Raw genomic sequence first — 13,413 nt, 5'->3', positions numbered from 1 at the left:
AGTCCACAATCAGCTCTCTGGTCTTGCTAACATTGAGTGTAAAGTTGTTGCTGCAACACCACTCAACTAACTGATATATCTCACACCAGTACACCCTTTGATCATTATCTGAAATTCTGCCAAAAATGGCTGGATCATCAGCAAATTTATTGATGGCATTTGCGCTATGCCGAGCCACACAGTCATGGGTGTAGAGTTAGTAGACCAGTGGGCTAAGCACACTTCCCTTTGGTGTGCCAGTGTTAATTGTCAGCAAGGTGGAGACGTTATTTTCAACTTGCACAGATTGTGGTCTTCTGGTTAGGAAGTCAAGGATCCATTTGAAGAGGGAGGTGCAGAGGCCTATGTACTGTAGCTTTATGATCAGGGCTGTAGAAATGATGGTGTTAAATGTTGAGCTATAGTCAATAAACAGCATCCTGGCATAGGTACTTTTATTGTCTAGGTGATGTAAGGTCGTATGAAGAGCCATTGAGATCACATTGCCGTAGACCTATGGAGCGATCGGCAAGTTGCTGTTGGTCCAGGACCTTGCTGAGACAGGTGTTGATTCTAGCCACGACCAACCTCTCATATCATTTCATCACCGTAGGTGTGTGAATGCTACTGAACAATAGTCGTTAAGGCAGTTCATGCTGCTCTACCTGAGCAGTGGTCTAATTGTTGCCTTTTTAAAGCAGGTGGGAACTTCCAACCGTAGCAATGTGAGATTGAAAATGTCTTTCAATACCCCTGCCAGCCAGTTGGTTGGCATAGGTTTTCAGCAGAAGCTCTATCATGTTCTGCCACCTTAAGAGGGTTCACCTCTTGAAAGACAGCCTGGCATTGGCCTCTGAGACAGCGATCACAGGGTCACCAGACGATGCACGGATCCTCATAGCTGTAGGCTTATTCTCCCTTTTAAAGTGAACATAAAAACCATTGAGCTCATCTGGCAGTGACTGGCATTCACAATGTTGGGCTTTGCTTTGTAGGAAGTAATGTTCTGCAAACCTTGCTGGGCTAACATGCATCCAATGTCGCCTCCAACCATACTCGGAATTATTTCTTAGTTCTGGAAATAGCCCTCTGCAAGCCATACCTGGCTTTCTTGTGGAGACCTGGATCACCAGACTCAAATAGCACAGATGTAGCCGTCAGCAGACCATGAACCTCCTGGTTCATCCACAGCTTTTGGTTTAGGAATGTATTGTAAGTTTTTGTAGGCACCCACTCATTCACACAGGTTTTAATTAACTCAGTGACAACTGTGGTATACTCATCCAGACTCAAAGTTGACTGCTTGAACACAGTCCAGTCTATTAATTCAAAGCAGTCCCGTAAGCGCGCCTGTACCGCCCTGGTCCATACCTTCTTGGACCTCACTTGGTCCGCGCACAAATGGTATGGCTTCCCAATGTATGTCCTTCCTTGTGCATATCCAGTCTTTAGATCAGCTCAAGATCTTTTCCAGGACTAAAGAAAGCACTTCCAAGTCACTCAAGACTGGAAGTTACTTTGTTTAGTAGTCTTTTAAATGAAAAGCCAGATTGCTCCCTCTAGAGTATTCAAGTACTACACAGAGATGGGAATACTGTAAAAATGTATAGTCTCTAGGTAGCTCGTAAAAGTAGAACACGCTTGGCCCACAGCTTTACTCTCTGTACACACATGACAATGTGTCTCGGCACAACTCAGATGTCATCTATAAATTCACTGATGACACCACTGTTGTTGGCAGAATGTCAGACAATGTTTGAGCAGGCACACAGAAGTGAGATAGATCAACTGGTGGAATGGTGTCGCAACAACCTCACACTCAACATCAGTAAGACCAAGAAACTGATTGTGGATTTCAGGAAAAGGAAATCAGTAAAACGTATATCAGTTCTCATCAAGAGCTCAACAGTGGAAAGGGTAAGCATTTTTAAGTTCCTGGGAGACAGCATCTCAGAGGATTTATCCTGGGCTCAATACTTTGATACAATCATGAAGAAGGCACACCAGCAGCTCGACTTTATCAGGATTTTGAGGAGATTTGGTATGTCATCAAAGACTCTTGCAAACGTTGACAGAAGTACGGTGGACCGGCTGCATGACCACCTGCTACGGACCCTCCGATGCACAAGATCACCAGAAGCTACTGAGGGTTAAAGACTCAGCCAGGGGTGCCACCTTTTGAAGTTGTCCTCGATGCTGGGGAGGCTACTGCCCATGAAGAAGGCTGAGTTTACAACTTCCTGCATCAGTTTTCCAGTCCTGTGCAGAGGCTGCTCCATACCAGACACTGATGCAACCAGTTAGAATGATCTCCATGGTACACCTGTAGAAATGAGAGATTCTTGATTCTGATCCTTAATGGGCAATAAATGAACAGGGAAAATGCATTATTTACTTTTTCCTTTTCACGATGTATTAGATGTAACAACTGAAAAGAGAGGGCTGGGTGTCCAGTTGGGAAATCCTAACTCTGTCTTTGAAGCAGTATAATATATAATCTGATTCATGAACAGCTTAGTCTGCATGGTGCTGGCAGTTATTAAGTGAACGTCCACAAACTCATTAGTCATGATGACACCTGGCACACTTTTGGTCACAAGTGTTTGCATGTACCCTGGACCCCTTTATTTGAGATTTGGGTCTATACTTTGCTCAAAAATAAAACATACCAAATGTTCGAAATCTCAAAATCCCCCCCCCCTCAAAACATAGCTAATGAAATGGATTATTGCCTAATTTCTGCCATAGCAGGAATATATAGATTCCCTCTCTCAGCCTTCTGGTAAACTTCAATGGTAGCTTTAAAACTGAGTACAAAGACGAGACAGTAAATCTAGTATGAGGGAGGAAATAAGCATTGAAGACAGTCATCAGGGAGGAAAAAAATTGTGCTTAATCTTCAATGAACCACAAAACTTCTTCAACAGATACATTTTCCAAATGAAAAGCTCACATTGAACTTTGTCAATGTCATATGAATGAGCTGTATATGATTAGTAGCTCCCTTGTGCTAACCCTTGCTGTGTTCTATTCTCTAAGTTGCCATGGAGGCACAAGACCATTATCATCTGAATCCTTAAATTGTGCTATTTTCTATTCTGTACTCTGACACCACTGTTTTTGTTAACCACAAAATATTTTGGACATTGAAAAGGACTTTGCAATAAATCCAGTTATTATATGACTGGCAATATATATGCATAATTCATTCTAACTGGCAAAGACATTAAGTTGATAGAAAAGGATATTACTTACACTGGAATAGAAGTTTTCACTAGACACACAGATAACATCTTGCTCTTGAATTGTTAAAATGTCCTTTGCTAAGTGCAATCGCACTTCAAAGGGCTCCTGAGAACCATCTTGTAGCAAACAAATTCCTGTCTTTGTCTGAAAAAAAGGGGAAAAAAAGTAAACCAGTTTAATTTTAAAGCAAATTTAAGGCCTTATTTATTATAAGGAATACCAGTATTCCGTGCAACTTCAGTTTTGAAATTACAATTGACAGGACTTTTCATCCTAGTATTAACAATTAATACATGAGCACCACAGGAGAGATTATGAAATCCTAATTGCTTATTGCCTCTGTGTTTCAGATTTTGCTTTTAATATGCTTAAATGTAGAGGCAAACAGTCAGGGTTGTTTTTGCAGAGGGTAGACTATGTAAAATTTTGACCCTTTCATGTAATCTGATCGAAAGGTTTCAATGCTGACTTTTTCACAGGTGATTGGCACATTACCAGCAATCTTGCATTATCTTCTATTACACTGAGGACAGATGGTCTTTATCCTTCTGATTAGTAAAACATGAAACAAGGGACAATATGTTGTTGGCAGGCATTACCTGAGGATAGTTATGAAAGTGTGCTTATGGACATAGTGCCAATACTTTCAGTGATTGGATTGAAGAAAGTCAATTGAATTGACTTTATTTCTTATATCCTTCACATACATGAGGAGTAAAATTCTTTATGTTACATCTCCATCCAAAATGTGCAATCATAGTAATTTATAATAATTTGTTATAAATAGCACAGTTAATGTAACATCAAAATACACTCAGATCAGCGTGAGTTAACCTGTCTGATGGCCTGGTGGAAGAAGCTGTCCCGAAGCCTGTTGGTCCTGGCTTTTTTTGCTGCGGTATCGTTTCCCAGATGGTAGCAGCTGGAATAGATCGAGGTTGAGATGACATCGGCCCCCAATAATCCTTTGGGTCCTTTTCTCAAGCCTGTCTTTGTAAATGTCCTGAATCATGGGAAGCTCAAAACTACAGATGAACTGGGCTATCCACACAACTCTCTGCAAGGGAGGTACAGTTCCCATACCAGGCAGTGATGCAGCTAGTCAGTCTGCTTCTTAATTCAAAGATGTCTAACTGAGAAATCCAATGCTTACTAAAGTGTTTCTGAGCAGTTCTTTAAGTCCAGTGCCTGCCTGTTAAAACGATTGATTAAAATCTGTTATCGCCTACAACTAACCATTCTCCTACTCTGGGGAAATAAGTAGGATTTTGTAAACATCATTGGAGTTTGAAAAGACACATCAGACAATGGAAGTTATGGAAAATTATAACTAAGCACCTGGAGCAGAGATGAAGAAAAGGATATATATTCATAAAATCATATAGTACAGAAATATTCCCTAAGTGTACTGAGTCCACATGGACCATCATTTTGGCCACTTTATTATGTACATCTGCTTCTAAATTCAAATATCTAATCAGCAATTCAATGCTTAAAATCATGCAGGCATGGCCATGAGGTTCAGATCAAACATCAGAATGAGGAAGAAAGATGATCTAAGTTACTTTCACCATGGAATGATTGTTGGAGCCAGATGAGGTGGTTTGAGTATTTCAGAAACAGCTGATCTCCTGGGATGTCCATGCACAACTATATCTAGAGCTTACAGAAGAAGATGCAAAAAAAAACATGTAGCTTGAGTTCTGTGGGTGAACATACTTTGAATATCATGAGAGGTCAGAGGAGAATGGCCAGAATGGTTCAAGCTAACAGGAAGGCAGCAGTAACTGAAAAAATGTGTTACCACAGTAGTGTGCAGAGAGCATCACTGAATGCACAAGACCTTGAAGTGGATAGGCTACATCAGCAGAAGACCACAAACATATGAACAGTGTCCACTTTAGTAGGTGCAAGAGGTAACCTATAAAGCAGCCATTGAGTATATATTTACACTAATACGACTCTAATCCAGTTTTATTCATTCCATGTTCTCATCAAATCAATTGTCAAATCTACCTCTCTTCTTTACACTACACAACAGTTAATTAACCTACCAATTGATGCACCTTTGGGATGTGGACGAAAACCCGAGCACTGGGAGAAAACATAGCCAGAGCAGTATGTGGAAAGATGGCACTCACCATTGTGACATGTATGTTGAATACTGATTTAATCATATATATATATATACTGATATCTATAATTAAAATTTGAAAGTGACAGAAAATAAATGCAAAGGGAATTCTGAAGAATATCTAGGAATTTCAGGTGATAAAAGAAAATTAGCCAAAGAATACAAATTATGAAGAACAATTTGCTTTTATTAGAATAGTAATGAGAGCACTTGGAATAAGTGGAAGCTGAAGGTGAAGCTGGCTTGTAGTGAAGAGTGAGTGAATAGAAATTATGTGATGTAATTTCTTTGTCTTACCTTACACAGATGAGGAAGAACAATTACTACAAACTTCAATATAAAGGGACATTGTTGACGTTTCAGGACGAGACCCTTCAGCAGGACCTTTTGAGTCCTGCCGAAGGGTCTCAGCCGAAAATGTTAGCTGTGTCTTTTCCATAAATGCTACCTGGCCTGCTGAGTTCCTCCAGCATTTTGTGTGTGTTGCTCGGATTTCTACCATTTTTCTCTTGTTTTTGATTTAGTTGGCAATATTTTGAGCTGATGCATATATTTCTCTCAGAAGTTCAAGTAAGTTTGGGACTTCAATGCTTACTTATCTGAACAGGGATTCTCAAACTTGCTGAAAGACATCTAAAAAAAAAGCACTTTATCACTGGATTCCATGTAGAATCCAATGACAGGACACAACATTTCGGAGTTGCACATTACTAATGGTATTTGTTTATTATTGCCTCGTACTGAGATACAGTGAAAACCATTCATAGTACAAGCCATCCATACAGATCATGTCAAAATATTAGAACCTTGAGGCAGTATAAATGAAGAATGGCAGCAGAATTCTGCATTTAGTGTTACAGTTACAGCGAAAGTGGAGTGCAGGTAAATAAAAACAAATAAATGCTATTGAGGACATGAGTTGCAGAGTCCCTGAAAGTGAGCTCATGGGTTGTGGAGGTGACTGAAGCTATCATTATCCACACTGGTTCAGAAGATTGACGGTTGAAGAATAATAACTGTTCCTGAATCTCGTGGTATGTAATCTAAGGCTCCTGTACCTCATTCCTGATGGCAGCAGCGAGAAGAGAGATGGTAGGGGTTGGGTCCTTGATGCTAGAAGCTGCTTTCTTGCGGCAGTTTCTTTGTAAATGTGCTCAATGGAAGGAACATAAAATTAATTGAAGGAAAAACAAAGTAGCCTGAGAGATGAATGTAAACTTTTTTTTTACTTTAAATGAGGTGCATATTTATGACGTGGTGATGTGATGACATAAGCCATTCATGTCCTTTTACACATAACCTGTAATGAATTATTTAAATGAATAAGAATGCTGAATCAAACAATATATTTATAATATATACAAATATTACTGAGATATTAAATACACAACACTCCTCCCTGTTCAGCTATAAGCTCCAAATTAATATCAAATACATCTCAACATTGTATATAGTGCATATACACAGTATACTACATAATATACCTACAACTCCAGCATAGTAAAGATTTAATCACTGTAGAGGATTTCTTACTCTTGCCGATAACATCTTTCCTGACATTGGTGTCACTCTGCTGGACAACTGGGGCTTGTGGCTCTGAAACAATCTTAGGTTCTACAACCTCCTCTGTTGTGGCTGTAGGGGTTAATTTGAGGACTGCAGGTAGTGGTTTTGAAAGCTCTGAAATCTTTTCCTTTGGCAAACTGGCATCCTGAACAGTGTGTGGGTAACTGCTTGTTCTGCAGATCCATCACAGGCTACCAGCCAAAGTTTCAAACTTCTATTTTCACTGTGCCTAGGTGTACAGTACAACACTTGAGCTCTCAGCTTAAATGGTACAACTCTTAAATCCCAATCAAGGCAACCCCCAAGAGGGGAAAGTTCATCCCAAAGCCTTTAAATTGGCAGAACTGGAGTTTCTGCTACACATCCCAGTCATTTTGAGTTGCTATCTAGACCTGAGACAACGAGGGGTCTGTTCGAATTTCTCTTTGCATCATTTCTGCCATAATAGGGAGACTTTCAACTTGTATTAGGGAGAATACATCAAGCAGAGTGTCCTCTTTTTAAAATTTTTCCAGGTATTACCTTTTCCAAGAGAAAACAGGATAATCCATCAGCATTTCCATAATTAGTTGCCCTCTTCAATTCAATCTTATAATAGTGACCTCCCAGAAACAGTGCTTATCTCTGCATTCGTGCTGCTGCTGTTACTGGAACACCCTTCTGTGGAATGAAAATGGACACTAATAGTTGATGATCAACAATGAGGGTAAACTTTCTTCCATACAAGTACTGGCTGAAACACACCAAACCAGACTCAAGGGCTCTCTGCATAGTTATTCTCTGCAGTGGTAAAGGAACATGATGCAAAGCCTATGGAGCGTAAACTTTCATCATTCATAACATGACATGATGCTCCTGTAACATAAGGCAAAGTCTCTCTGGTAAATTTCATTGGATGATGCGGATCATAATATGTGGAAAACCACCTCATACTGCTTTGTCTATTGCCATTTCTTCCCATTCTGTTGTAATAAATTCAAGGAGCGGAGCACAATCACCAGCTTTGACAGGAATCTGTTATAGTAATTGACAAATTCTAAAAAAGACTGCATCTGTGACATGTCCTTTGGCCTGAGGCATCTACAACTATTTGAATTTTGTCAGCATACTTATGTACTCCTTGTGTGCCAATGGTGTGATCACAATAAGTGATGCTTGGTTTATTTTCTGAACCATTAATCTTCTAATCTGTCTAAAACAGTCTTGTGACTTTAGAATGTTAGTCCATAAGATAAAGGAACAGAAGTAAACCATTTGGCACATCGAGACTACTCCGTCATTCAATGGTTAAGTGAACTCGGCCTTTTGTCCTTGGAGCGACGGAGGATGAGAGGTGACCTGATAGAGGTGTGTAAGATGATGAGAGGCATTGATCATGGGGATAGTCAGAGGCTTTTTCCTAGGGCTGAAATGGTTGCCACAAGAGGACACAGGTTTAAGGTGCTTGGGGAGTAGGTACACAGGTGATGTCAGGGGTTAAGTTTTTTACTCAGAGAATGGTGAATGCATGGAATGGGCTGCCAGCAACGGTGGTGGAGGCGGATACGGCAGGGTCTTTGAAGACTTTTGGATAGGTACATGGAGCTTAGAAAAATAGAGGGCTATGGGGAGGTCTAGTAATTTCTAAGGTAGAGACATGTTTGGTACAACTTTGTGGGCTGAGGAGCCTGTATTGTGCTGTAGGTTTTCTATGTTTCAATCATGGGCTAATGCAATTCTTCCAGTCATCCCCACTCCCCTGCCTTCTCCCCATACCCTTTGATGCACTGGCTAATCAAGAACCTATCTATCTCTGCTTAATTACACTCAAGGACTTAGCCTCCACAGCCACTCGTGGCAAAAAATTCCACAGATTTACCACCCTCTGACTAAAGTAATTTCTCCACATCTCAGTTCTAAAAGGACCTTCAGTTCTGATGTTGTGCCCTTTTGTCCTAGAATCCCCTACCATGGGAAATAACTTTGCCATTTCTAATCTGTTCAAGCCTTTTAACATTCTGAATATTTCTTTAAGATCCCCCCCACCCCCGCCATTCTCCTGAACTGAAGGGAATGCAGCCCAAGAGCTGCCAGTCATTTCTCATACAGTAACCCTTTCAATCCTGCAATCAGTCCAGTGAATCTTCTCTGAACCTTCTCCAATGTCAGTATATCCTTTCTAAAATAAGAAGACCAAAACTGCAAACAATATTCCAAGTGTGGTCTCAAAAGTGCCTTATAGAGCCTCAACGTCACATCCCTGCTTTTATATTCTATGCCTCTCGAAATGAATGCCAACATTGCATTTGCCTTCTTCACCACCGATTCAACCTGGAAGTTAACCTTTAGGGTATCCTGCACAAGGACTCCCAAGTCCCTTTGTACCTCTACATTTTGAATTCTCTCCCCATCTAAATAATAGTCTGCCTGTTTATTTCTTCCACCAAAGTGCATGACCATACACTTTCCAACATTATATTTCATTTGCCACTTGTTGCCCATTCCCCTAAACTATCTAAGTCTCTCTGCAGGCTCTCTGTTTCCTCAGCACTACCCACTCCTCCACCTATCTTAGTATCATCGGCAAATTTAGCCACAAATCCATTAATTCCATAGTCCAAATCATTGACATACATCACAAAAGGCAGCAGTCCCAACACCGACGCCTACGGAATTCCACTGGTAACCAGCAGCCAGCCAGAGTAGGATCCCTTTACTTCCACTGTTTTCTGATGATCAGTCAATGCTCCACCCATGCTAGTAGCTTTCCTGTAATCCCATGGGCTCTTATCTTGCTAAGGAGCCTCATAGGAAGGTTGACGAGGGTAAAGCAGTGGATATTGTCTATATGGACTTCAGTAAGGCCTTTGACAAGGTTCTGCATGGAAGGTTAGTTAGGGAGGTTCAATCGTTAGGTATTAATATTGATGTAGTAAAATGGATTCAACAGTGGCTGGATGGGAGATGCCAGAGGGTAGTGGTGGATAACTGTTTGTCAGGTTGGAGGCCGGTGACTCGTGGTGTGCCTCAGGGATCTGTACTGGGTCCATTGTTGTTTGTCATATACATTAATGATCTGGATGATGGGGTGGTAAATTGGATTAGTAAGTAAGCAGATGATACTAAGATAGGTGGCGTTGTGGATAATGAAGTAGGTTTTCAAAGCTTGCACAGAGATTTAGGCCAGTTAGAAGAGTGGGCTGAAAGATGGCAGATGGAGTTTAATGCTGATAAGTGTGAGGTGCTACATTTTGGTAGGACTAATCAAAATAGGACATACAGGGTAAATGGTAGGGCATTGAGGAATGCGGTAGAGCAGAGTGATCTAGGAATAATAGTGCATAGTCCACTGAAGGTGGAATCTCATGTGGATAGGGTGGTGAAGAAAGCTTATGGTATGCTAGCTTTTATAAATCAGAGCATTGAGTATAGGAGTTGGGATGTAATGTTAAAATTGTACAAGGCATTGGTGAGGCCAAATTTGGAGTATTGTGTACAGTTCTGGTCACCAAATTATAGGAAAGATTTCAACAAAATAGAGAGAGTGCAGAGGAGATTTACTAGAATGTTACATGGGTTTCAGCACCTAAGTTACAGAGAAAGGTTGAACAAGTTAGGTTTTTATTCTTCGGAGTGTAGAAGGTTGAGGGGGACTTGATAGAGGTATTTAAAATTATGAGGGGGATATATAGAGTTGACGTGGATAGGCTTTTTCCATTGAGAGTAGGTGAGATTCAAACAAGAGGACATAAGTTGAGAGTTAGGGGGCAAAAGTTTAAGGGTAACACGAGGGGGAATTTCTTTACTCAGAGAGTGGTAGCTGTGTGGAACGAGCTTCCAGTAGAGGCAGGTTCGATATTGTCATTTAAAGTAAAATTGGATAGGTATATGGACTGGAAAGGAATGGAGGGTTATGGGCTGAGTGCAGGTTGGTGGAACTAGGTGAGAGTAAGTGTTAGAGTAAGCGTTAGAAGGGCCGAGATAGCTTGTTTCCGTGCTGTAATTGTTATATGGTTATATTATATGCGGCACCTTGTCAATTTTGGACATGTTCCTTGCCATCCTCAGTGGTAACAATGATGTCATCCAGCTAATACTGAGTGGTACTCCAAAGTTAATCCTATTATTACAATAAAACGCTGTGAGTGCTTATGGTGGGAAACACTTCGGACTCATCTTCCAGTTCCATTTGTAGATACACTTCAGTTGAGACAACTTTGCTGAAGTGTGTACTTCTAGAAAGGTTTCCAAAGATATCCTCTATTCTGGGCAGAAGATACTGATCTGCTTTCATTATTGGGTTGATGTTGATTCCAAAACACCATAGATCATGTCAGACGCATTCTTCTTGGCTACTGGGACCACTGCTGTTGCCCATGGACTCCATTTGATGTTGGAAAGAATTCCTTCAGCCTCTATGCAAAGTAGTCCATTGGCTACATTATCATGGATTGCATAAGGAATTAGATGGGCCTTACAAAACTTAGGTGTGGCATTTTCATTTAGCACGATCTTACTCTTGATATGTTTAAGTTTTCCAATGCCATCCTTGAGCACTGCTGTTGCATCATCCAGCACTTTTCTTAATTTGCTTTCAATTGACTCTATAACAGGGCATGTGGTAGGCAAATAGTGGGTGGATCTCCAGTCAAGTTGTAGTTGTCTCAGCCACTCACATTCCCACAATGCTGGCTCTCCTGATTTTACCACATATAATCCCAATGTGACTTGTTGGTTGTTGTATTTCACTGTTATGAATGTCATTCCTATAGGACTCATCTTTTCTCCAGTACAAGTTCTTAGTTGGATATCAGCAGGCTTCAGTTCAGTTCAGTTCAGTATCTCTAAGATGCCATTCAAACTCATTTTCTGGAATGAGTTCTCTGCCGCATCTGCTCCCAGGATAAGGGTTTCCATTCCAGGACATCTCAAATGTCCTCTTTCTTTAAGGATTGTGGTTTCCCTCCTGCCATCATCAATTATGCCTTCACCTCATCTCCTCCATTTTCCACACTTCAGCACTCACCCCATCCTCCCATCACCACAACAGGGACAGAATTTCCCTTGTCCTCACTTACCACCCCACCAGCCTCTGGATCCACCACATTATCTTCTGCCACTTCCGTCACATTCAACAGGACCCCACCACTAAGCACATCTTTCCCTCTCTACCCCTCCCCACTTTCCACAGGGATTGTTCCTTCCGCAACTCCCTGGTCCATGCATCGCTCCCCACGGATCTCCCACCTGGCACTTATTCCTGCAAGCGCAAGTGTTACACCTGTCCCTACACCTCCTCTTTTACCACCATTCAGGGCCTCAAATAGTCCTTCCAGGTGAGGCAACACTTCACTTATGAGTCTGTTGGGGTCATCTATTGCATCCGGTGCTCCCGGTGTGGCCTCCTCTACATCGGCGAGACCTGACGCAGATCGGGGGACCGCTTCATCCACCACAGCAGACAGGATCTCCCGGTTGCCACCCACTTCAACTCTGCTTCATATTCCCATTTGGATATGTCCATACATGGCCTCTTCTACTGCCATGATGAGGCCAAACTCAGGTTGGAGGAGCAACACCTCATATACCGTCTGGGTAGTCTCTAGCCTGGTGGTATGAACATTGAATTCTCCAGCTTCTGGTAATTCCCTCCACCTCCCTTCCCCCATCTCATTTTCACTCTGCTTCCTCTTCCAGCTGCCTATCACTTCCCTCTTGGTTCTGCCTCCTTCTACTACCCATAGTGCTTTCCCCTTACATTCCTTCTTCACTTTTCCTGCCTTACCCTTCCTGCTCCCCCCCCCCACCTCTTGATCTTCCCTCTTACTGGTTTTTCACCTGGCACCTTCCACCCTCCCCCCACCTTCTTTATAGGGCCTCTGCTCCTTCCCTCTTCAGTCCTGACGAAGGGTCTTGGCCCGAAACATTAACTGTTCATTTCCATGGATGCTGCCCGACCTACTGAGTTCCTCCAGCGTGTTGCTTTGACCCCAGCATCTGCAGTGTATTTTGTGTTCACCTTCATTCCTGATTGCAACTGTATTGCATCTATGTATGCTGTTTCCATTGATACACCTATTTCAATTGTCCTTTAAAATGTAATTTGTGCTTCAGTAAGGAGCCTTTTTAATGTTTTCTTGTAAGATTCTACAAACTAAATGGTCTCTCAGTGCAACATCAAACCCATTACCAAACTGACAATGTTCAGCCAATTTCTTCAATTTAGTCACGTAATGCTGAAATGGACGCCTCTTACTTTTGATTCCACTTATAAAACCTAAGGTGTTCTGCAAACAACAATAATTTTGGTTCTAATTGTTCCTGCATTACTTTCACAATATCAGCAAAGCTCACATTGGCTGGTTTGGTTGGAGCAGTCAAGCTTCAAAAGAAAAACAAAATTTCTTCCACCTATTACACTCAACAAAACTAGCAATTGCTTCACATCAGCTATTACACTTGCTTTAAAATACTGCTCAATTTGCTCAGTATGCAATATCTAGTTATCT

The 13,413-nt window shown here is 41.4% G+C and overlaps 1 protein-coding gene across 4 annotated transcripts in view; it reads right to left on the bottom strand.

Annotated features, from left to right (window-relative positions):
- Positions 1-13,413, bottom strand: part of sntg1 (syntrophin, gamma 1) — a 442,632-nt gene that overhangs the window by 91,065 nt on the left and 338,154 nt on the right. For all 4 annotated transcript variants that reach the window (XM_059980773.1, XM_059980783.1, XM_059980754.1 and 1 more), the window contains one exon: positions 3,235-3,369. In XM_059980773.1, the coding sequence (XP_059836756.1) occupies positions 3,235-3,369 (135 nt within the window). The remainder of the gene's footprint in view (positions 1-3,234; positions 3,370-13,413) is intronic.

Source organism: Hypanus sabinus, chromosome 1 (assembly GCF_030144855.1).
Source record: "Hypanus sabinus isolate sHypSab1 chromosome 1, sHypSab1.hap1, whole genome shotgun sequence".
NCBI lineage: Eukaryota > Metazoa > Chordata > Chondrichthyes > Myliobatiformes > Dasyatidae > Hypanus > Hypanus sabinus.
Note: the sequence above shows the minus strand (reverse complement) of the source record. Positions and strands in the feature narration are given on the sequence as shown.